The 25,264-nt window shown below is 43.2% G+C and overlaps 1 protein-coding gene across 1 annotated transcript in view; it reads left to right on the top strand.

Annotated features, from left to right (window-relative positions):
* The window catches only part of HDAC4 (histone deacetylase 4), a 453,690-nt gene that overhangs the window by 398,629 nt on the left and 29,797 nt on the right, over positions 1-25,264 (top strand). The window contains exons 18-22 of the mRNA XM_065412876.1: positions 16,706-16,813; positions 17,380-17,435; positions 18,622-18,709; positions 21,054-21,173; positions 24,089-24,186. Coding sequence (XP_065268948.1) covers positions 16,706-16,813; positions 17,380-17,435; positions 18,622-18,709; positions 21,054-21,173; positions 24,089-24,186 — 470 coding nt within the window. The remainder of the gene's footprint in view (positions 1-16,705; positions 16,814-17,379; positions 17,436-18,621; positions 18,710-21,053; positions 21,174-24,088; positions 24,187-25,264) is intronic.

The raw sequence follows: 25,264 nt of genomic DNA on the forward strand, positions 1-25,264 counted from the left end.
TGGAATCTTCTTCCTCCATTGGTCCATTAGTCTGAGGATGAAAGGTTTAATTCTTCAGTGTCCTCATCTCTGATGTCATTCCAAATAAACAGTTGTAAATAATTTTATTACTTCTTAAATAACCTATAGATTAGTAATTTTACTAGTTTACTAGGGGGGGGGGGGAGGGATAGCTCAGTGGTTTGAGCATTGGCCTGCTAAACCCAGGGTTGTGAGTTCAATCCTTGAGGGGGCCACTTGGGGATCTGGGGCAAAATCAGTACTTGGTCCTGCTAGTGAAAGCAGGGGGCTGGACTCGATGACCTTTCAAGGTCCCTTCCAGTTCTAGGAGATGGGATATCTCCATTAATTATTATTATTATTATTATTATTAGTTTTAATAGGTTTTAATAGTTTAGAGTAAATTCAGATTACGGGGTTACCCCCCTTTCCTGTACCCCGCTCAGATACTGGACTATGCTCAGAACTCTGGGCTTCAAAATCTTACATCTGGGAGATCCGGATCCATGGCTGCACCACAGCACATTTTCACTCTTCTAGATCCAGAATCTGCCCCCCTCCATCAGGACCCTCGGTCTCCAGGGAACACATCTTCTCCGAGAGACTCACCTATGGTAGAGAGCCTATGCTACACAGCTGCCCCTTTCCCCATATACAATGTGCACGTCTCCGACGGTACTGCCACTAGAGCCTAAATCAGCCTTTTTGTCCTTGGGGGATTAGGAACCACCGGAAGAACCACCTCTCCCTTACGCTCTTATCTTTTTCCCAGGAGACCTGCACAACCCTGGGAGCAACCACCTCATCACCTGGCCCAGAGCCATTGGTATCCCATGCCATAGGGATCTCCATTACCACCCATCGATCCCTCCTACTGGCCATATTAGGTGCCCTGGGATCAGTACCCCCCTTCATAGTCTGTTCGCTCCACCAGGGAGTCGCCACCTGGTTCCCCTCTGAGGCAACCATTGAACTTGCCCCCAGACCCGATGTCAGAGGAGGAGTACTATGCTCCAGTTGCAGCGATTCCACTGGAACCAGCTATATTACCATCTTCATTGCAGGATGAAGCGGTGATCCCACTAGAGGAAATCCAGGACTCCCAACACAAGCTCTTGGACATCCTCCACACCTCAGGTGTACAAGAGTAGCCCTGCCTCTCAACAAGGCCATACTGGAGCCAGCTAAGACAGTGTGGCACCCCTCCACACACACATCTATGCTTCCACACCCAAAGGGGTGGAGAGACGCTATTATGTGCCAGCTGAGGGCTCTGAATTTTTATTCTCGCAGCCAGCTCCCAATTCAGTGGTGGTTCAGGCTGCTTCGGAAAGGTTCAAGCAGCAACATCCTAGATCTACACCTGCAGATAAACAAAGGACGCTTAGATCTACAGGAGAGGAAGTTTTCTCATCCTCCACAGTACAGTTGAGGATAGCCAATTATTGCTATGGGCTAAATATGATTTCCAGAACTATGCTAAATTCAAGAAATTTGCCAAAAGCCTCTCACAAAAGAATCATACCCATTTCCAAAACTCTCATTGAGGAAGGTAAATTAATAGCCAGAACTGTCCTCCAGTCTGCAGTCAATGCGGCCTATACTTCCTTTAGAGCCATGGCTATGGCCATTGTTGTGTAAAGTGACTGTCTTGGCTTTATGCCTTAGGGTTACCCAGGGAGGTCCAGAACACCAAGGACCTCCCCTTCAATGAATCTCACCTCTTCAAACAAAAGACGGATGTGTCACTTCACACCCTAAAGGCTAGGGCTACCCTTTGATTGTGGGGCATCTACACACTTGCACCTAAGATGAAGTTTCATTGCCTGTCAACAACACTGCTGTACAGGTCTCAACACTTATACTGTCAGAGACCCTACAAACCACCACGCAAAAATCAGAAGATTCAAAGGTTCCGCTTCCTCGTGCCCCCATCAGCCTCTATCTCAATCCCAACCACCCACCAGAAGATATTTTTGACACAAGCCCAACAGCCACGAACCACTGAGCCTAGCACCTCGCAATCCCACTACTCCATTCAGGGGTCAGCTATCCTTCTTTTTTTTTTTTTTGGACACTTGGAGTGCGATGCTAATGGATAAGCAGGTGCTGAAAGTCATCCACTATGCTATTCAATTGAGTTTGTAACGCTACCTCCTCCAAAAAAAATGTCCCACTTCAGGGACCACTCTAACAATAATATCCTCACCCAAGAGTTGAACTCCTTACTGCAGCGAAGACCAATAGAACACATTCCTCCACAGTATCAGGGAACAGGTTTTTACTCAACCTACATCCTAATACACAAGAAGAAGGGTGGGCGGAGACCAGTCATCAACCACCATCACCCCAACCACTTCATTTGAAACTCAAATTTCTCATGGTCACGTTGGCAGCAATAATTCCATCGTTAGAAAAAGGCACGCAGTTCACGGCTCTCAATATGAAAGATGCTTACTTCCATGTCGATATTCATCTGCCCACAGATATTGTCTCAGATTTATGGTGGAATTCGACCACTTCCAATACAGAATATTATCCTTTGGAATAGCTACCACCCCCAGAGTCTTTAACAAGGTGTTTTCAGGGGTGGCAGTTCATGTCAGACATTGTGGCCTCCTTGTTTTTCAATATCTCGATGACTGGCTCCTCGCTGCCAGGTTCCCACCAAGAGGCCTCTGTATTGACCTTTGTAATAGTCCGTCTCCTCTCCTCACAGTGTAAACATCGAAAAGTCCATCCTCACCCCCACGCAGTCTTTGGATTTCATCTGGGCAGCCTTCCGCTCGCAGTTCCCACCAAGGGGTACTGTCTTTCCTCCTTTGGTGCACAAATCCTCTGGTGGGAGTCCCCTTTCTCCCCTCTTCTCCAGACAAAACCTTTATTACCAACACATCCCTAATAGGCTGGTGAGCCCATATAGACAACCACATGACAAGGGACTTGGGCATCTCGAGAGTTCAGAATGCACATCAATGTCTTTGAGCAGTAAGACGGCATGCGGGTTTTTTCTTGGATTCATCCACTTTTGCTATGTCCAGATAATGTCAGACAGCACTACCATCATATTCTACATCAACAAGCAAGGGGGAGCGAAGTCTGCCTCCCTGTGCGCAGAAGCAGTCAATCTCTGGAACTAGTGCCTCACCAATCAGATCACTCTATCTGCAGCCTACCTTCCAGGGAAGCAGAATGTGCTCGCAGACGCCCATAGCAGACACTTTGCGATCGACCACGAGTGGGAACTCCACAACAGGGTGCTACACAACATTTCCGTGCAATGAGGAACCCGACCAGAGATCTATTTGCTTCTCAGACCATCAGCAAGTGCGCCTTGTATTGCTCCAGAGGAGCCCTAAATTATCACCCCCAGTGCAATGCTCTCCTTTGCTCCTGGTCAGACCAGCTCAAATATGCTTTCCCTCCACTACCACTCCTATCACGGGTGTGCTGCACAAGATCCAACAAGACAGGGCGACGGTCATCCTGATCAGCCCCTTCTGGCCCATACAGTTCTGGTTCCCCAACCTCCTGTTCATGTTGTCTCGTCCACCGATTACCGTCCTGACATTTCCTGATCTCCTGATCCAGTGCAGTGGCAAAATCAGACACCCTAATCCACAACCCCTCCACCTCAGGGCATGGTATTTGGATTTAGAATGGGCATCGTCTTTAAAATAATTATGCTCCTCGGCCATGTGGGACATCCTTTCTAATAGCAGAAAAGACTCTACCAGAGATTGTTACCTGGGTAAATGGAAATTCTTCTCCTCCTGGACACACTAAGAGGCATTATACCAGAAGCCACAGACATTTCCCTCATTTTAGACTATATCCTGTCTTTAAAGCCATCTGGTCTCTCCCTCAGCTCTCTGAGAGTCCATCTAGTGGTGATTAGCACATCCCATCCTCCTACTGAGGGCTACTCCATTTTAGCAAGCCCACTAACCAACCGAGTCTGGAAAGGCCTCATAAGTACCTTCCGAACTCCTCAATAGATCATGCCCCAGTGGGACCTGAATCTTGTTCTCGCAGCACTAATAAGGCCCCCCTTTGACCCTTTAGCTACTTGCTCCATGTAGCTTCTCTCCATGAAGGTCACCTTCCTTGTAACCATCACTTCAGCAAGGTAGGTCAGTGAACTCGGAGCAAGGATGGCAGACCCTGCATTCACTGTGTTCCTCAAAGATAGTTTCCTTACACCTACACCCCAGATTTATCGCTAAAACAATTTTGGAGTTTCACCTTAATCCATTCCCTTACCTGTATTCTTCCGAAACCACACAGATCTGTGGAAGAACATAGACTCCACTCCTTCGATGTGCAGTCCCTTGGCCCTTTATCTGCAGAGAACAAGACCAATCAGGAAGTCCCAGAGACTATTTATTATGATAGCAGAGTGAGTCAGGGGTCATGTCATCTCCACCCAGAGAATTTCTAACTGGATATCCGGCTGCATTAAACTCTGTCAGCTCTCGAACTTCCATCCCCATACAGGGGTATGAGCTCACTCTACTAGAGCTCAAGTAACAACCATGGCATCTCTTCGGGATGTACCCCTCCTAGACATCTGTAAAGCTTCTATATGGAGTTCCATCCACACGTTTTCAGGCTTGGCTGCTGATGCCTCCTTTGGAATGGCGGTCCTCCACTTAGTCCTACTGTCCTTATCTTCACACCCTCCTCCTACTTAGGTACTGCTTGGCAATCACCCACAGTGGAATACAATAGGGATCATCATGTGAAGAAGAGCAGGTTACTTACCTGTAACTGGAGGCTCTTTGAGATGTGTCGTGCCTATCTGTATTCCACTACTTGCCCTCCTTCCCCTCTGCTTCAGATCTTTCTGATCCGTGGTGAAGGGTTGGTCCACCTTGCCCTTTATTGCCTCAGTCAGAAGCACAAGGCAAGCATGGACCAATAGACATTACTTGCAAAATTCTCCAACTCTGGGCGCACAGTGGAATACAGATAGGGACCACCCATATTAAAGAACCTCCAGTTACAGGTAAGTAGCTCCTCTTTTTCTCCGGTGATAATTTGTGAGGTACTTGGGAGGGGGCGTTAGCTTGGTTGTGTGTTTTAATAAATAGTGGGTCTCTCTATGATTCTTCAGTTCTAGCTAGTGAATAGATGCTTTGGACCTGGACTGATTTAACATTTGTATTCAGTGCTACTTATACCTAAGTGTCTGATTTGATGCAGCCACATTCCTGTCTGCACACTCGTCTTCAATAAACTGCACTGAGGAACAGAAGCAGAGTACACTACTTCTTATATCCTGTCCCATCCCATTTCCAATTACTGGATTGTAATTTCTCCCATTTCTCCCATGTCAACCAAGCGCAAGCTTCCAGCCCCCTGAAAGCTTATGACTTTGGTTCACCTTCCCCAACTTCATGACCTACCTTCCAATTGTTGCCCAACATGTTGGGCAGTAGCACTAGGGTTTTGGCAGCAGAACATGGTAAGCATGTTTCTGAAAATAAAGCAGAGCGCTGTTGGAACTTATTTATTGTAATGGGGTGAGAATGTTTTTATAGCATTCAAAGAGATGTTAGTTCCAGCAAAGATTTTGTTTTTATTTCTTTTTTTCCTGTCATTTTTACATAAAATCAGAGACATGACGACTGTCTCTTGCTGTCAGATCATTCCCTTTTTCTTCAACAGAAGCCTGCTCTTTCCTTGTCCTATTGGGTTTGTGGTTAATGCTCATATTCTTGTGTCCCAGCCATGTGCTAAGGATCACAAGCCCGCCAGGTGGGAGCAGTGGCTTCACAGTTGCTATAGTGTACAAACCAGATTTACATCGATATTATTTCTTCATTTTATTGTTACAACATTTGTATAATGTTTATATTTCAATCAGCATCTTATTAATGGAAGTGACAAAAGGGAAAAATGGGAAGGAAGACGGAGAGCAAAAAGTACAATTACAATCTGTCGTCTTAAAATCTTTGGATCACTTCCAGAAAAGCAAGAACCCAGTATTCCAAAGCCAGCCAACTAGTGTAAAGTTGTCTCCCTATCCATCGAAACCCTCATCAACTTTTCTCATTATTCAATTGTGTTGTAAGAAAAAGCTGTCACAACGTCATAATTGACAAAAACAAACCTCTTCTCATCTGCAAACAGTCTGATCTTAGTTGGAAAAGAAGCACAGAAGCAGTTATAGGAACAGATGTGAGCAGTGATTTAAACGGTAATAATTTATTCCTGCTGGTCTGAGTTTCTGTAGCAACATCCGTGGGTGTAGTATGGAACACTTTTACTTAGAGAGGACCTGTTACCTTTACGTCTCCATACTCCACATTCATAAGTCTTTTCTTAATACCTTACTTAAGTGTAAGTAACCATCAGAATGTTACTTAGTATAGAGTTAGACTTTGATTTTAGATAAAATAATTTAAAAAGTCCACTCACTGCTAAGGCGCCACCTCCTGATTGCTCTGGGGATTAGCTCTTCGCAGGTCTGACTCCCCCTTCTATCAGTTCCTCTCCCCATGGGGTGTCTCTTCCTTTTGTGGCTCAGTTCTCCAGCTAGGTCACTGTGTGTGTCCCCTTCTGGGGTATCAAAGTCTTTCCATACCAACGGTCTCAGGCAGTCTTCTCATGCACTGCCGTGATGGTTCCACTTCACCAGTGGCTGGTAGGGGAAGCCCGGACAGCCCACTACACCAGGTTTTAGTCCAGGAACCCTATCTCTAGCAGTGGTGGCCTGCTCACTCCCAGACCATGTTGCTCTTCCCCTGGACTTCTTTCTACTTCTCAGCTCTACCTTCTGGCTCCCCCCTTCCCCCCCCCCCCCCCCCAAGCGTTTACCAGCCCAATTTCCTCCTTCCAGGGAATAACTGCAGGCTCTGAGTCTCATAGACTTTAAGGTCAGAAGGGACCAATATGGTCATCTAGTCTGACCTCCCGCATGATGCAGGCCACAAAAGCTGACCCACCCACTTTCCCTTAATTTAAAGACTTCGTCGCAGAGAATCCTCCAGCTTGCGACCCCTGCCCTATGCTGCGGAGGAAGGCGAAAAACCTCCAGGGCCTCTGCCAATCTACCCTGGAGGAAAATTCCTTCCCGACCCCAAATATGGCGATCAGTAGAACCCCGAGCATACAGGCAAGATTCTCCAGCCGGACCCTCATTTTACCAGCGATGGCACGTTAATGCCTAATTGACTAAAATCACGTTATCCCATCAAACCATTCCGTCCATAAACTTATCTAGCCTAATCTTGAAGCCAGAGAGGTCTTTCGCCCCCACCGTTTCCCTCGGAAGGCTGTTCCAAAATTTCACCCCTCTGACGGTTAGAAACCTTCGTCTAATTTCAAGCCTAAACTTCCCCACGGCCAGTTTATATCCATTCGTTCTCGTGTCCACATTAGTACTGAGCTGAAATAATTCCTCTCCCTCCTTGGTATTTATCCCTTTGATATATTTAAAGAGAGCAATCATATCCCCCGTCAGCCTTCTTTTGGTTAGGCTAAACAAACCGAGCTCCTCGAGTCTCCTTTCATAGGAAAGGTTTTCCATTCCTCGGATCATCCTAGTGGCCCTTCTCTGTACCCGTTCCAGTTTGAGTTCATCCTTTTTAAACATAGGAGACCAGAACTGCACACAGTACTCCAAATGAGGTCTCACCAGCGCCTTGTATAACGGAAGCAGCACCTCCTTGTCCCTACTAGAAATACCTCGCCTAACGCATCCCAAGATCGCATTAGCTTTTTTCACAGCCACGTCACATTGCCGACTCATAGTCATCCTGCGATCAACCAGGACTCCGAGGTCCTTCTCCTCCTCCGTCACTTCCAACCGATGCGTCCCCAGCGTATAACTAAAATTCTTGTTAGTCATCCCTAAATGCATCACCTTACACTTCTCACTATTAAATCTCATCCTATTATTATTACTCCAATTTACAAGGTCATCCAAGTCTCCCTGCAGAATATCCCGATCCTTCTCCGAATTGGCAATACCTCCCAACTTTGTGTCATCCGCAAACTTTATCAGCCCACTCCTACATTCGGTTCCGAGGTCAGTAATGAATAGATTAAATAAAATCGCACCCAAAACCGAACCTTGAGGAACCCCACTGGTGACCTCCCTCCAACCTAACAGTTCACCTTTCAGTACTACCCGCTGCAGTCTCCCCTTTAACCAGTTCTTTATCCACCTCTGGATTTTCATATCGATCCCCATCTTTTCCAATTTAACCAATAATTCCTCATGCGGCACAGTATCAAACGCTTTACTAAAATCGAGGTATATTAGATCCACCGCATTTCCTTTATCTAGAAGGTCTGTTACTTTCTCAAAGAAGGAGATCAGGTTGGTTTGGCACGATCTGCCTTTCGTAAACACATGTTGTAATTTGTCCCAATTGCCCTTCACCTCAAGGTCCTTAACTACTTTCTCCTTCAAAATTTTTTCCAAGACCTTGCATACTACAGAAGTTAAACTAACAGGCCTGTAGTTACCCGGGTCACTTTTTTTCCCCTTCTTGAAAATAGGAACCACATTAGCTATTTTCCAGTCCAACGGTACCATCCCCGAGTTTACAGATTCATTAAAAATTATCGCTAAGGGGCTTGCAATTTCTTGTGCCAGTTCCTTCAATATTCTAGGATGAAGATCATCCGGTCCGCCCGATTTAGTCCCATTTAGCTGGTCAAGTTTGGCTTCCACCTCTGATACTGTAATGTCAATCCCCCCTCCTTTATTCCCCTCTGTCCTGCTCCCTCTATTCCTAAGCCCTTCATTAGCCTTATTAAAGACCGATGCAAAATATTCATTTAGATATTGTGCCATGCCTAGATTATCCTTAATCTCCACTCCATCTACATTCTTCAGCGGTCCCACTTCCTCTTTCTTTGTTTTCTTCCTATTTATATGGCTATAAAACCTCTTAATATTGGATTTAATTCCCCTCGCGAGGTCCAACTCTACACGGCTTTTGGCCTTTCTCACTGCATCCCTACATGCTCTGACCTCAATAAGGTAGGTTTCCTTGCTGATCCCTCCCCTCTTCCATTCTTTGTACGCTTTCTGTTTTTTCTTAATCGCCCCTTTGAGACGCCCGCTCATCCAGCTAGGTCTAAATCTCCTGCCTACTAACCGTTTTCCCTTTCTCGGGATACAGGCCTCGGACAGCTCGTGCAACTTCAGTTTAAAATAATCCCAGGCGTCATCTGCCTTTAGATCCCTAAGTATGTTAGCCCAATCCACTTCCCTAAGTAGTTGCCTTAATTTATTAAAGTTGGCCTTTTTGAAATTGTAAACCTTAGTCACAGTTTTATTTCTGTTAATCCTTCCATTTAGTTTAAACCGAATTAGCTCATGGTCACTGGAGCCAAGGTTGTCCCCTACAACCATTTCCTCAACGAGGTCCTCACTACTCATCAGCACCAAATCTAAAATGGCATTCCCCCCTCGTCGGTTCAGTTACTACTTGATGAAGGAATTCATCTGCTAGCACGTCTAGGAACATCTGAGCCCTATTATTGTTACTAGCATTTGTTCCCCAATCTATATCTGGGAAGTTAAAGTCCCCCATGATTACACAGTTCTTATCAGTTTTTACTTCCTTAAAAACATTAAATAGTTCTCTGTCCGCATCCAGGCTAGATCCTGGCGGTCTATAGCACACCCCAAGCACTATCTCAGGGGAGGCTGTAGTAGTTGTTTTACCCAGTGTAATTATTGCCCATACAGACTCCGTCTTATCCATTCCATCACTTATTATTTCTTTACATTTTAGCTCATTATTGACATACAATGCCACTCCCCCACCTTTACCTTTTTTTCGGTCATTCCTAAACAGCACATACCCTTCCATACCTGTACTCCAGTCATGACTACCGTTCCACCACGTTTCGGTTATTCCTACGATATCAGGTTTCATTTCTTGGACCAGGAGCTCCAGTTCCTCCATTTTGTTACCTAGGCTTCTCGCATTGGTTCCTAGTTTAAAGCCCTTTTGATGAGATGAGCCAGCCTCCCTCCCAGAAGTCTATTTCCTTCCCTGCTCAGGTGAAGTCCGTCCCGTGAGAACAGCTGTCTGTCCCCGAAAGCCTCCCAGTGGCCATACATCCCAAAGCCCTCCTTATAGCACCACTCCCTTAGCCAGCTATTTATCCTCACAATTCTGTCAGCCCTTTGCTGTCCTTCTCTAGGAACAGGCAGAATCCCACTGAAGATAATCTGAGCCTCGACTTCCTTAAGCGTCTTCCCCAGCCTGGCATAATCTCCCTTGATTCTCTCTAGCGAGAACCTAGCCGTGTCATTCGTTCCTATGTGAAGGATGATCAAGGGGTTCTTACCTGCTCCTTTTAGGATCCTTTTCAACCGCAGGTCCACATCCTGTATCTTAGCGCCCGGCAGACAGCACACCCTTCTGTTTTCTGGGTCCGCCCTGGTCACAGGCCTGTCTAACCTCCTCAGTAAGGAGTCTCCAATCACATAAACCTGCCTTTGCCTGGTGGCAGTGCAATCTACTAATCTATCCTCTGTTCCCTGTAGTCGCAACTCCTGTCTGTCTCTATTTTCCCTTATAGTCCCCCTAGTGCCATCCCGTATCCTCCTGAGGCTGAGTATTGATGCTGTCTCCATCAACTCCTCCCCTCTCTCTATTGGACTAGCTGCCCTTCTTTTCTTCCTCTGCCTCCCACCATCAGTTACCACCTGCTGCGTCCCCTCCTCGTTATCCAAACACCCAAACCTGTTCCTGAGTTCTATTTCCCCCTCACTAGCCCTCCTTTTCCTTGGCCTGCTTCTCACGGTCACATGCTTCCACTGCTCTTGTTCTCCCCCCGACATTCCCCCCTCACAGACCATAGCCCCTGCTTCCACCTGCACCCCTGAGCCTTCCCCTTCTGCCACTCCCTGCCTTTGCTCCAGTAGCTGCTCGAATCCCCTTCTAAACTCTACCAGGGTCTTTACCTGCATCTCCAACCCACGGACCTTTTCCTCTAACAGGCCAATTAGGCGGCATTTCATACAGACATACCTCTGTTCAGGCGCCCCTGCTAGGACCATGTACATACCACAGCTGCCACATGCAATCATCTGCATTGTGTCCCCTGCTGCTTGGCTCATGGCTGCTATGGTCTCTGCCTGCAGCCTCTGGGGAAACAGAGCACACCAACCACCGTGCCCTCCTGCCTCCCCTTCCACCTCCCCTGTAAACTCCCACTTAAACTCCCCTGTTAGCAGCCCTCTTTGCCGGCTCCTGGGTGCTGCTGCTCGCTGTAGTCCCAAATACACCTTCCTTCTCCCAGGGAGTGACTGCAGGCTACTTCCCTGCAGCCTTTTTCTGCTGCCAACTTCCTGGCTTTATACCAATCCCTCTTTTTCCTCCCCAACTGGACTCCATCTTCAGTCATTCAGTCCTTCCCCAGGTGCAGCCTATCAGGTTAATAATCCTAATTTACTGGCTCTGCCATGTATGGGGTAAATACCCCATCACAGGTATACTATTTTAAATGGTTCCAGTGCTTCATATGTATTATCTCTGTTTCAATAAATCTAATGAACTGTCATTACAAGATTTAATATTACTTTCTAAGATGTTTTGTTTTGTATCAAGTACAGCTTTATCTCTTATCAGTGCGCATGTAAGGGATTAGAGTTTATTCAGTTGTATTTATAATGCATTCATTTTTTTTCTTTGAAAGAAAATTGTTTTAGTTCAATTGTAAGATCTCAGACTGTGTAATTTCTTCAAAGCAGGAAGCGTATTTACCTGTGGGTTTATTCAGCACCTATCACAAGTCTGGATCCTGACTGGTGCTATACACAGAACCACAAAACAGAGTAGATAAAAAGAACATAAGTTAGAAACAAATAATTGACAATGTGATTTGAAGTCCTGACCAGCTGACACAATTGATTTATGATGCATTATGGGATTAAGGAATACAGTTAAGTGAAGACAACTTACCAGCAGCATGAATGGTGTCTACAGCTGTTATGGCCAGATATCTCAGTGGTGATAAGAGAAAATATAAAAATTATATAGAAAATAATTATAAAATCCTGAGTGGTGTGGAGAAAGTGAATAAGGAAGTTATTTACTTGTTCCCATAATATAAGAACTAGGGGCCACCAAATGAAATTAACTTCTTGCCTGAGGAGGTTGTGAAGGCTAGGACTATAACAGGGTTTAAAAGAGAACTAGATAAATTCATGGAGGTTAAGTCCATTAATGGCTATTAGCCAGGATGGGTAAGGAATGGTTTTCCTAGCCTCTGTTTGTCAGAGGGTGGAGATGGACGGCAGGAGAGAGATCACTTGATCATTACCCGTTAGGTTCACTCCCTCTGGGGCACCTGGCATTGGCCACTGTTGGCAGACAGGATACTGGGCTGGATGGACCTTTGGTCTGACCCAGTATGGCCATTCTTATGTTCTTAATGAGACTCCCTCAGTTTTTCCTTATGACTTTCGCAGAGCTAGGAACGATAAATGTCTCTCCGTGTGTCCTTTCATTTAAGTGCCTCTCTGAAGACATTTCAATTTCTGATTAACAAAAGAAGCCTAGAAAAATGAAAACTTAAAAAAATGCCCTTAAATAAAAAACAGAATGAAATTATGTAGGAATATTTGTTAATATCAAGCATCGGTTGCCCTGGTGAGACCTGTTGTCTCTTGATTCGCCTGGGCCAGTAGTAACCCTGTGATGTATCCTAATATTTAAAAAACAGATTACATAAGGGATAAACAACCCTACATTCGGAGTCCCTCAAGTATCACTTCTTAGGAAAGGTAGTATCAGACGTCTGACCCTCACACTGTCCATACTCCTCTGCAAACAAAAAGATTCATAGGAGCTGCAAAAGTTCAAACATGTAATTGAGGGTCAAGGGACATTGAGTTTCTCTACTCTTATAAAGTCCTTCAGATCTTCCAAGAGTTTGTGGAACAGCAGTGACAGCAACTTTATGGGAGCGGGAGGGACCAAATCCCAATAGAGCAAATATTGTTCTCAAGAAGACGAGTGTGATGAACAGAGCAACTGCTCCTAAGCCAACAACAGCAGATTCAAAGAAGCAAGGCGGTCCAACTGCTCTTAGTACAATAACATCATCCAACCCAAGAAAAAGAGGGAAACCCAACAATGCATCACCAAAGAGCAAGAAATATACTTCTCGTGTCCTTAAAGTCCTTCAAGAGGATAGGGCTGATGTGCAGTCCCAGCAGCAACTCCTCTCATGGCCACCACACCAGAGAATTCATGGGGAGGAGAGGTAGGGAGACCAAATATTATCTGCTCAATAATGAACTTCATAAATCCAGAATGATGAATGGGTCAGAAGCCGCCCATACACCAACAGCAGCAACTTCAGAATAGGAGAGGAGTCCAGACCATGGCCACCCTAATAACATTTGCCATCCCAGTAAAGTATAAGCCCTTGATACAGCAAAGTAATCCGGATCACATCAATGGAATTGTTCATGCACTTATAGTTAAGTGCTTAAGCACTTTGCTGCATCAGGGCCTAATAGTCTGCAGCCGGCCACCCTGCAAGCAGGTGGCTGTGTGTGAAATCCTTATTTCAGAGATGCAGAAGGTAGCAGACATCAGCAGACTCCCTGTGGTTAAATCCTTCTCTTGCTTGGAGAATGGGGCAACATCCTGGAAATTGGCTTCCAAATTGCACAAAGATTTTTTTTTTAAGTATTTAATTTCTCTCTGAAGGAATAAAAACTTATAAAACCTCTCTGTCCTCCCCACCTAGTTCTTCCTGAAACACTGCCACCGTGAGCCTAGCTTAGTGGCATCAAATCACCTGCAATTAGCAGCATTCGGCTTAGGCATTTTGTGAGAATTTTCAGGCATTTGGGAAAAGAGAGCCAAAACTGGCATTTAGGGAGACCGACTGGGTTGCACAGGATCTACTTGATCTAAGGTAGAGAAAGAAGTGGGCTTGCATCAAATATCCCATGGTGACCTCTGATGATCCAGTATCTTTTTTGTACAACTTTCAATAATATCTGTCACAACTAGGTTCCTCAGTCACAGATATTAAAACACAAATTAGCTAAAAAGCCATCCAATATTAAAACTAATGAGCCTTAATTTGTGTCCTGAGAGTTACTTGACTCTGGTTGTGATGGGCTTCCTTGGGGAACAGACTGTGAGAACTGCACCAGCCATGAAGTCAGATCAACAGTAAAAGCCATGTAATTTCAGCGATGGGGCATAGAGGGGAAGATGGCAGTCACTCATAAACTGGGGTCCTTAAGGATCACTACAAATACCGTAAATTATATTGTACTTAAAAGCAAATAGGGGGCCGTTGACAAGGATTGAGCGCAGCTGCATCCTGTGTTGATGAAGTCTGGAGGTAACAAAAATATGAGTGACCATTGTGTGGTGCACACTCGAGAGGAATGGCAGTAGCCTCATGGCCTGAAGTAGATGGTTGTCAGTAACATGGACTCCCATCAGTTATCTGAGAATCCAGGGTAGTGCTGGATCATGGCAGATGCTGAGGTGGCTAAACATTTGAGCAGAAGGACTGGTAGACATTCTCCATAGGTGGGGAGCCACCCCGCCCCCAATTGTTATAAATACTTACTTCATATCACCACCCCTCTCAGACACTGGGAGAGTGAGGCCGTAAAGACTCTGGGTTCAATGAAAAAGCCAGTAGCACTGAGCATCAGCATAGTGACAACACTGCAGCCACAGAACAACTTGGTTATCTCTAATGGCTTCACATAAACACTGAGAAGGAAAAGCAAAAAGATGGAACCTTGCAGAGCCCAATATGGATAGATTGACAGGGAGGACAGCCAGTTTGTTCGTTACCCTCTGGGATCTCTTGGAGACAAAGGGGCAAGTCCACTGAAAGGCCACGTCCCCATGGTGAGTCCACCTTATCTTGTGGTGAGTGATACATTAATAGCTGGTGATAGGCCCAATGCAAGCAACATAAACAACTTCTGATTCCACTGCGTATGACTAAAAGGAGCTCCACTTTCAATATACTGTCAGTCCCAGGAGCTGACTGATACTGTTCTTATTGGTATCATTATCTAAAAGGGACTTCTTCAGGTAGGATCTCATTTACTCACTGCTTGTTTCAATGTGACAGGCAACTCACCCTTATGACAGAAGCCATTAACAATCCTTGTTGATTGTGAGCCCACTGGCTTTAGTCAGCTGTAAAAGAAATGAATCCATCATTACAGGTTTTAAATAACATGTTAGACAAGCACCTGTCAAGGACTGTCTAGGGATAGCCCTATCTTAGCGTAGGGGGTGTTGGCTAGATAACCTCTTGAGATCCGTTACAGCCCTACAGTTCTATGATTCTGTGATCTCACATTGGCTTATATCTATCAAAAACTCTGCAAGTTAAATTTGATTAAAACCAAGCAATACAGATGTTCCTTTTCTTCAGTCCCCTTCTGATATTGTTCCCACAAAAGTGGTCAGTTCATATCCAGTCAGTCTTATCTTAGAAATAAAATCTGACAGTTCTTCACATCAACAAACACTCTATGCTTACTCTGAGCCTGTCCCGGATAGCTAGACTACCCCCAGCTTGGATCAGTTCCATTAAGTCTGGATTTTGCAGAAGCTATGGGTGAAAAGAAGAAAGCACACACTGCTGTCACCACTCTATGTAAACAGTCTGGCCCACTATCAATGGGATTCAGAGCAGGTCATTCCCCACTGGCTAAGCCTATGAACAATCCCATGGGAATCCAAAAGCTCCTTTTGTCCACGTCTGTCCAATGCTCACAACCAAATCATAGTAAATATCAAACAGGGTATTTCATCACCTACGTGTGAACCTATCTTGCCTTTGTGCAGTTGTTAGGCTTGTTGTGGTAAAAGCCAACATTGCACACTTCCTGTTTAAATGAGAACGTGATCTTGTACAATAATGAGCAACCAGAGAATTTCAAAAGAATGTCTTTCCTTTTTTCCCCAGTCTAGTCTACATTTTTGTCAAAGGGAGTTGTTCCTAATCCTGTCAAATATTTGGCATTTAAACTAAATGTCCACAGTTAGCACCTAGATGTTGAAGGGCCATTCTGAGCCTAAGCTAGCTAAAATTTATTTTCTGATTCTCTAGTAGAGTAATTTCTGTGTAAATCTAGCCAAAATAGATTTGACAAGGATTTAGAGAATTGTCTATTCTTAAACATCATTCTTCATTGATGTATTCCCTCTTTAGTATTTTTTTTGTTTTACATTTTCTTAAAGCTTTTTGTTTGAGCGTGGGTCAGTTTTTATCCCGATGGTAAAAAGAAATACTGAGACAACACTCAAATAAGAATCTTAGAAGGAAGCCCATGATCGTATACACTGCATGTGATCAAACTTCTCTCCTTCCTATTGCTAATCCCTCAGCACCACAGAGCAACTGGAAAGCCGGTCTCTTCAGTGGTGTTAATATGGATAGATCTGAACTTACTGTGACATTAGCTCCAACACCGGTGTCATAGTTTTTCTCTCTTCACATGGGAAGACAGGTGTGCCACCACCTGAGCATTGTGATACTAGCAGCTAGCACTAGTACGTATGTGTATGTAAGGCCCCAGTGGTTCCAGCTCTTTGCATTGTCATTGGGATGATCACTATGAATACAAGAATTTTATATGTTTCAGTAGTTTGTAAATCTAGGTAGTCCAACTGCAGGCTCTTCTCATTGTTTCTGAAAACTGAATTTGTTCATATGTTTTCATTAGGTTGACAGTGACACAATTTGGAATGAAGTTCATTCGTCTGGTGCAGCTCGCCTGGCTGTGGGCTGTGTCATTGAACTTGTTTTTAAAGTGGCCACAGGAGAATTGAAGGTTGGTATAGCAGTAACACTTGGCTCTGATATAGGGCTCTGTGCAGAAATGACAGGGTAAGATTTATGCCCCGTGATACACAGGAGGCCAGATTTGAAGATTGTAATGGTCCCTTCTTGCCTTAGTTGACAAGACCCTTATGGACATTAGCAAGTGAACAAAACATTTACTAACCTTTAAGGATGAGTTTTAAAAAAAAAATCACAACCTCAGTTAAGATCCTGACGCCACTCAAGTCAGTGGGAGTTTTGCTATTGACTTCAACAGAGCCAGAGTTCACTGCAGTTGTTCAAAGTATGCTCTACAAGAAACTCACAGTTAAAAAAAGTAGTCAGTTTCCAAAAAATGCAGGCTGCCTGTGTCCCTTAAAAAGGAAAGGAAAGTTGACACATTGCTAAGGGCTTGAGTGGAAGCCATGAATGCTCATCTGAGTGATCAAGAACTAATGAATAATTACAAAACTGAATTAGCAACTCTGACCACAGCTTCTGAGCTCACTCTGTGAGATACCAATGTTCTTTTGTGTCTGATCGCCCCTCTGTATTCTTGTTGGTTTTTATGTGTAGAATGGATTTGCTGTTGTTCGACCTCCAGGTCATCATGCTGAAGAGAGTACACCCATGTAAGTATGTGTGTGCTTTAATTGGTTTGCTTCAGTGTTTAGAGCCATTAATAAAGCGAACTCTCTACATGATACGGAGCTGAAAGCTAGAAAATTAATTATTTGATTTATTATAGACTTCCTTGCTGAGTGATGCACAATAGAGCATCAGATTCAAAGCTGTTTGTAATACTTTAGAAGCAGGAAAGTTTCCAGTCCTCTTTTTGTTTAATACAGTCTGTTTTAGAATCACGCTTAGAGATTGCATCCATTTCTAAAACTATATTGAGTCTATTAATTCCATCATCCCCATCTATTGTTTATCTGGATAAAGAGCTGTTTGTAAGTTAGGTACACCGTGGGTTTTTTAATATGGAGAATCAGTGATATGCCACTTATAAAAGTTATGCCTGATACAGTATTGTATCTTGGGAATATAACACCAATTTTATAAAAAACATTTTTTTTTCATAAAACAGAAACTGAAGTCAAATCTTCCACTCATTTAGCTTTGTTGGGATTTTATTCCCCTAGAGTTGAAAGTGTTTTGGCCACATTGGGTTGGGCTGATTTCAACTCTGGTTCCCAAAAGGTAAGAGGGTAATAAACCATATTAATGAGTACATCTCCCTCAACCCTGGATAGAATTTGTTTCTTGAACTAGTATGTGCCTGGCTTCATGACCAATGCACAGATCCTTTGGTCCCTTGATACTTGGCTGGTGTGAGATCAGAGAATATTTACCACCAGATTTGAATAAGCAGAGTTCTTTGAAGCTTCTCTGAACTGGTCCCCTGCTTCAGATGTTTTCATGTATCACTAAAATCCCCTCCTTTCTCTCTGACTGCACCCCCCTCCCCTAATCTGAGTGAGAGCCCTGACACTTTAAAAGTCACTGTCGGGCAGATTGTATACTTCAGCTGCACCTCACAGTAAAGAGTGTTAGAACGTGTAATAGTGTTCACCATTTCCTGTGAGATCACTGAGTCACCTGTTGGCATGTGGTTATTTTTTGTGTGTAATCGAGCACACATATCTGTTAGGGAGGAAGACATAGTGAAAGCAATAGAAATTTCTTCCTACTTACTGTATTATGTTTCACATTTTATATATATATATATAATATATATATTAGGACCGAGGCGAACATATAATTAACACCCCTTTTTTCCTCTCTCTCTCTGTCTCTCTTGCTCATTACCTCCAGGGGGTTCTGCTATTTTAATTCTGTGGCAATTGCAGCCAAGCTTCTCCAACAGAGACTCAACGTTAGCAAAATCCTTATAGTGGACTGGGTGAGTAAACATTTATTCTCACCAAAGTAACAATGGAAACTCCGTCAGTTCCTCACAGAGGAGACCCATTATTTATAACTCAGTGAACACAATCTGACTATAGAAGCTCAGAATTGAAGTTCACTTTACAATGGTTTATAGATCGTAAACATTTCTTTAAGGGTAACATCAAGATTTAAAGTCACAGCACTAAACTTCTTACCATATCTTTTCCATTTCCCCCCATTCTCCCCTCCCCCCGATCCCGAAGAAGCTATCAGCCCTCCAAAACAAAGCCTGTAACACAGAGGGCTTTGGATACAGAGGGACCTAGACAAATTAGAGGATTGGGCCAAAAGAAATCTGATGAGGTTCAACAAGGACAAGTGCAGAGTCCTGCACTTAGGACAGAAGAATCCCATGCACTGCTACAGACTAGGGACCGAATGGCTAGGCAGCAGTTCTGCAGTAAAGGACCTGGGGTCACAGTGGACAAGAAGCTGAATATGAGTCAACAGTGTGCCCTTGTTGCTAAGAAGGCTAATGGCATTTTGGGCTGTATAAGTAGGGGCATTGCCAGCAGATCGAGGGACGTGATCATTCCCCTCTATTTGACGTTGGTGAGGCCTCATCTGGAGTACTGTGTCCAGTTTTGGGCCCCACACTACAAGAAGGATGTGGAAAAATTGGAAAGAGTCCAGTGGAGGGCAACAAAAATGATTAGGGGGCTGGAGCACATGATTTATGAGGAGAGGCTGAGGGAACTGGGATTGTTTAATCTGTAGAAGAGAAGAATGAGGGGGGATGTGATAGCTGCTTTCAACTACCTGAAAGGGGGTTCTAAAGAGGATGGATCTAGACTGTTCTCAGTGGTAGCAGATGACAGAACAAGGAGCAATGGTCTCAAGTTGCAGTGGGGGAGGTCTAGGTTGGATATTAGGAAACACTATTTCAGTAGAAGGGTGGTGAAGCACTGGAATGGGTTACCTAAGGAGGTGGTGGAATCTCCATCCTTAGAGGTTTTTAAGGCCCAGCTTGATAAAGTCCTGGCTGGGATGATTTAGTTGGGGATTGGTCCTGCTTTGAGCAGGGGGTTGGACTAGACGACCTCCTGAGGTCCCTTCCAACCCTGATATTCAATGATTCTATGAACACACATCAGATCCAAACTTAAAGATGGGTGGCTGTGCCGGGTGCTGGTTGAGATTACTGGGCATGAGCATTATGTCCATCCCAACTCTGTTCTAATGAGCTGACAGAGTATTGAAACTGACATGGTCCCTGACTGGCTTGGCTTGAACAGCGATCTGGACAATTTCAGTAACCTGCTTGAGGAATTGTGCAACACTATGCACATTTGGGCAACCCAGCAACACTGGTGGGTCACTCAACAAGAGAAGCTAGGATTTTAACAAACTTGCAACACTCCTTTTTGGAAGCCTGATTGCTTTCTCAGGATCAGGATGTGACTCATTCATCTATTCAAGTTAAAAATAAATGTTCAGGATAGTTTTCCACTTTGGTCCATCACTTTTCTCAGAGTTCCTTTTACTCTTCTTCCCTTCTCAATGACTTGGTTTTTGTAGCAGAAATTAAAGGACAATTTGGAGAAATGTCCCCTTTTGTAAGCTGTATTAGTCCATTAATACCTTGATGATAGGGGAATTGGCCTGTTTGGTTGAGATCATTTTTTTTTTGTTTTCTTTGCACTGCTGTTAAATTGCACGTATAGGGCTCATTCCTGCACAGAGCTTAAACGGGTGTTTGGCCTGCAGACAGACGGCCTGGTCAGACTTATGGTGATAAACATGCTCCTCCCAGTTCTGTCTAAGAGAACATCTTGTTTTCATTCAGGTGTATAATTGAGGTTAATTAATTACCCAGTTATGTTGTATTGAAAGGACAGTAGAGCCTCAGTTTTACAAACAACCAGTTGTATTCAAACCCTATTTCATGATTTTGGGGGGGCGGAATCACATAACAAGAGTGGTGAGGATGTAAAACAAGTTGACATCCCTTCATATTCCGATACTGTCAGTACGTTGGAGGTTACTCTGCAGTGGTTTGAAGGACAAGAAGAAAGCAATGCAGTGCACCACTGTGCTGCCACTTATGCACCATACCAACTGTGGTTTTGTGATGTTTGTATGAACTCTTCAATTTCATTAACTCCTCAATCCCCAGCTAGCTAGTAAAATAAGGGTTCTGCTGTATAACAAAAAGCTAATTTTAGTATTGTGTGGATCCATTCTAGTTTTCAATAAACTGCTTCACTTGGATTAAAAAGAACCAGCCTGGTGTTTTTCATCTGCACTGTTACTAGTGTACTAATCCTCCTTATCTAATACAATCTCTGTCCCTGAAGGATGTGCACCATGGGAATGGTACTCAGCAGGCTTTCTACAGTGATCCTAACGTTCTTTATATTTCACTACATCGCTATGATGATGGAAACTTCTTCCCAGGCAGTGGAGCTCCTGATGAGGTAAGAACATAAATAAACAGGATACCTGCCCACCATATAATTACTGGGATTGGCACCCCGGGATTTCATTGGTAGAATCTGCTGCTGGTCAGGAGTGAGATGCATTGACAAGACTGGGGGGACTTCCATGGGTCAAGAAGTGAAATGACAGAGCACTGTAGGAAAGCTTGTACTGCTCTTGCTCACATGAATGCCTATTAGTGCTTCTCTTAGAACCCATTTTTGTGTGTTTCTGAAGTCCTAGCAATGCCATAAAATTTACATTTTGTCCTGGCAAGGAAAAGAGATACCTTGGTAGACCATCTTAGTCAAAGAATCAGGATGATTCTATGATTGATTCTATGATTGATCAACAAGATTAGTCTCTAATAAGTCATTATTGGACAGTTGTTCAAACAGGCGCCTTTGCTTAACAGACTAAAGTTAAGCAAGAAGAGGGTGCCCATGGTTTTACAGTTACTGCATGGGCTCACCAGTGCTCTGATCTCCAGGCACAGGCTTGGGATCCATCTCTTTTACTCCTGGCCATGCCCTGTCATTGCTCAGAGGAGTGAGTACTGCATTTAGACCTGCTTTTCCTGCATTCAGAAGCTTGGATATTGGATTTTTAGCTACAGATTAATTAGAATTGTTGGACAATGTCCAAAACATACTCCTCGAATCCCATAAGCCTTCCACAGACAAGGCATATGAATTAGAGTGGAAGCATTTTTCTATTTGGACTTCCACCAGATGGTCACACACATTCGTCAAGTACTATTTTTTTCATTCTACATTCAGCCTTATCCTTCAAGAAGCTGAGCTTAGGCCTCTTCTTTGAAAGCGTACCTGTCAGCTATTTCTCCTTTCCATTGTTTATTCCATTACAAAGGGCCTACTTTGGCTTGTGGACCCTTTACTGGTTTTCACAAGAAAACATAGCTGTCAGGAAAAAGTCAATTTTGTTTTAAAATAGCCATTACATTAGTTTGCTCGTCTTATCTTCAGCAAGCCAGAAGTCATTCTTTGTACAGAATCCCAACCTCACTGTTAGCGGACCTCATTACACAAGACTGGATGTTTGATTTATCAGAGTGGGCTAACAGAAAATGATTGCTGTTCACTCAGACAATTATTTCAATTTGCTTGTAGGTTATTTATCCCTATTGCTTAATAAATTCTACACAGAACTGCAAATGGAGAGAGAGAGAGAGAGAGAGGAAAAAAAAAAAAAAAGGTCATGAATGAACCAGACTTTGCTGTGTTTAATTTAGATAATTAGTAAAGTCCACAAAGACTCCATAGTTTTGACTAATATTGATTTAAACAAAGTTGTTCCTTTCTAATGGAGATGCAGTTATAAAAATCTGTATACATGATTCAAAGGGCAATTAAAATATTTTAACTAATTAACTATATTTATTTTGAAACGTTGATAATTTTGAAAATCCATAGAATTTCTTGCCCTGTCAGTTTTATCCTTTCTATTCTGCAAATTTTGATATTCCTTCCAGGCGTCTAAAGAATATAAAGCACAGCCTTGTTTTATTACCTTGTTTGTGCATTATAATCATAGCCAATGACGAAACATTTATGCAGCGTTTAACTGATGCTGCAGGAGGGACAAGAAGTGCAAACTTATAGACTTCGGCTGCACTTATATTCATGCTGAGTCTTTAAAATCATTTAACAATGTAATGATTGTTTTGTCTAAAAAATAAATATATTGGATTGGAAGGACACTCGGTAGTAGACTATAAATTGTAAAATATGGAGCATAAAGTGGTGGGGTTTCCTAATGTTCTCGCAGGAATATTTACAAAATACAGTTCTACCAAACAGAAATTTTAATACACCTCTACCCCGATATAACGCTGTCCTCGGGAGCCAAAAAATCTTACCGCATTATAGGTGAAACCACGTTATATCAAACTTGCTTTGATCCACTGGAGTGTGTAGACCCGCCCCGCGGGAGCGCTGCTTTACCGGGTTGTGTCCGAATTAGTGTTATATCGGGGTAGTGGTGTATAGGAAATATTAGTAGATTATATATTAAAATTGGATGGATGGATGGACAGACTGTTTTCTAGTAGCTAGTATTTACAGTAAGGCAGCCAAAGAAAAGTTTGAATCCCAAATTCTGTAATTTATGTAAACTGATATAGCTATTTATGTAGTTGTATAGTACATCTAAATTGAATCTCCAGATCAGTTGTATTTAGGTAGCAACAGTATACCAGCACTTCACTTTAGATAAGATATAGAAAGGAGGTTCACATTTTTCTTCAAATTAATTACCGTAAATGTTGTGTTTATTTTTCACCTGTCTAATAAAGTTACATACACACTGATAATGTTCACAAATATGCACACAATGATTCATATACTACCAATACCCAATTAACTCAGTGTAACTATTTGTTGCAAGTCATATTTTCCACCAGCAGAGGGAGCCCTCACTCTGAATAAACTGCACTTATAGCTGAGTGAAGAAAATTCACATAATAAAGCAGGACTATAAAGTACTCTTCTGAATTTGGTGATAAAGCTGAAGATGAATTATAGAAAACGATTCCTTCAATAGGGCAGTCTGTCCATTTGAAAATGGAAAAGGCGCTGGTATATTAATGATGGGACTCCATGCTTAGATAACACACAGTTGTTTGGCCACCAGTGGTCAAATATTTGTGTGTGCACCACTTTCACATAGAATTGAGACTTGTGAGAATGTGAAAGCTGCCTCCCTTTCGGGAGCCAAAAAGCTCTAGAAAAAAAGAAAGCACCCCAACAATGCATTCTAAATCAATCAGTCAGGAGCAGAGCAAATCAATGGGATTTAAAGAAATGGCAGGCTGTAAAGATATATTGCCAGCATCAACAGAATTTCCATGAATTTAACACATTATATTTGTCCACTCCTTCATTCCATTTCTCAGGTCGGCACAGGACCAGGTGTTGGTTTCAATGTTAATATGGCGTTTACTGGTGGCCTGGAACCACCGATGGGAGACACCGAATATTTGACTGCTTTCAGGTAACATTCAAGCCTTCCTTTCACAAAACCCGTCTTAGCTGAAATCAGATCTTTCTGCAGTGAAATCGCTCTTCTTTTCTGCAACTTTCTTTTTCTTTTTAGTAAACTAAAAATAGGATTGCAATTGCTTGAGCGTTCTGTGACTGAAAGCCAATGCAAAGAAAGGAGAGGGGTGTGCCCAGTCATAGCAATGGATCTGTGTGAGCAAGGTGCCGAATGACTGGCACTTATTCACTGCTCAGCAAAAGCTCTGCTGGTCTGGTGTATAAAATTACAGTAAGAACATAAGAATGGCCGTACTGGGTCAGACCAAAGGTCCATCCAGCCCAGTATCCTGTCTACCGACAGTGACCAATGCCAGGTGTCCCAGAGGGAGTGAACCTAATAGGTAATGATCAAGTGATCTCTCTCCTGCCATCCATCTCCACTCTCTGACAAACAGAGGCTAGGGATACCATTCCTTACCCATGCTGGCTAATAGCCATTACTGGACTTAACCACCATGAGTTTATCCAGTTCTCTTCCCTTATTTGCATCTTTTTCTACAATTATCAGTTGAAGTGGTTTTCTGACTTCAAGTCAGGTTTAATGGACTTCTGGCAAATGTCTGCATAATTTAGGGCGATGTGAACATGCAAAGTATCAGATGCAAATATCTTGACATTTTTGAAAATACACAGATGGAATATCAACTTCATGAGGTTCCATTGCATCTTTTCAATCTAGTGGAACCAGTAGCATTATTTCCTTTATTCAGTGTGCGCACATTTTTATCTCCTAAAAATATTAATGTATTTTACTAACAAATAGAGATTTAACTCAACAGATTTTTTAAAAGATTACATATAATTTATAATAATTTAAGTAACTATCATTTATCTTCCCATTTTCCTCCACTTACAGGAGAACAATGGTGTTATACTATTGTGCAAAGTGGAGGTCTTTTTATCCTAGCACTCAGCAAGATTGATCTTTTCATTCTAGGAATAACCTGTAGCCCAGAGCTGAATGGCAAATTGCTATTACATTTTAATTGAATTTCAAGGCTGTTGGAAAATTGTTCAGAACAGTCTTTAAA

Source organism: Emys orbicularis, chromosome 11 (genome assembly GCF_028017835.1).
Source record: "Emys orbicularis isolate rEmyOrb1 chromosome 11, rEmyOrb1.hap1, whole genome shotgun sequence".
NCBI lineage: Eukaryota > Metazoa > Chordata > Testudines > Emydidae > Emys > Emys orbicularis.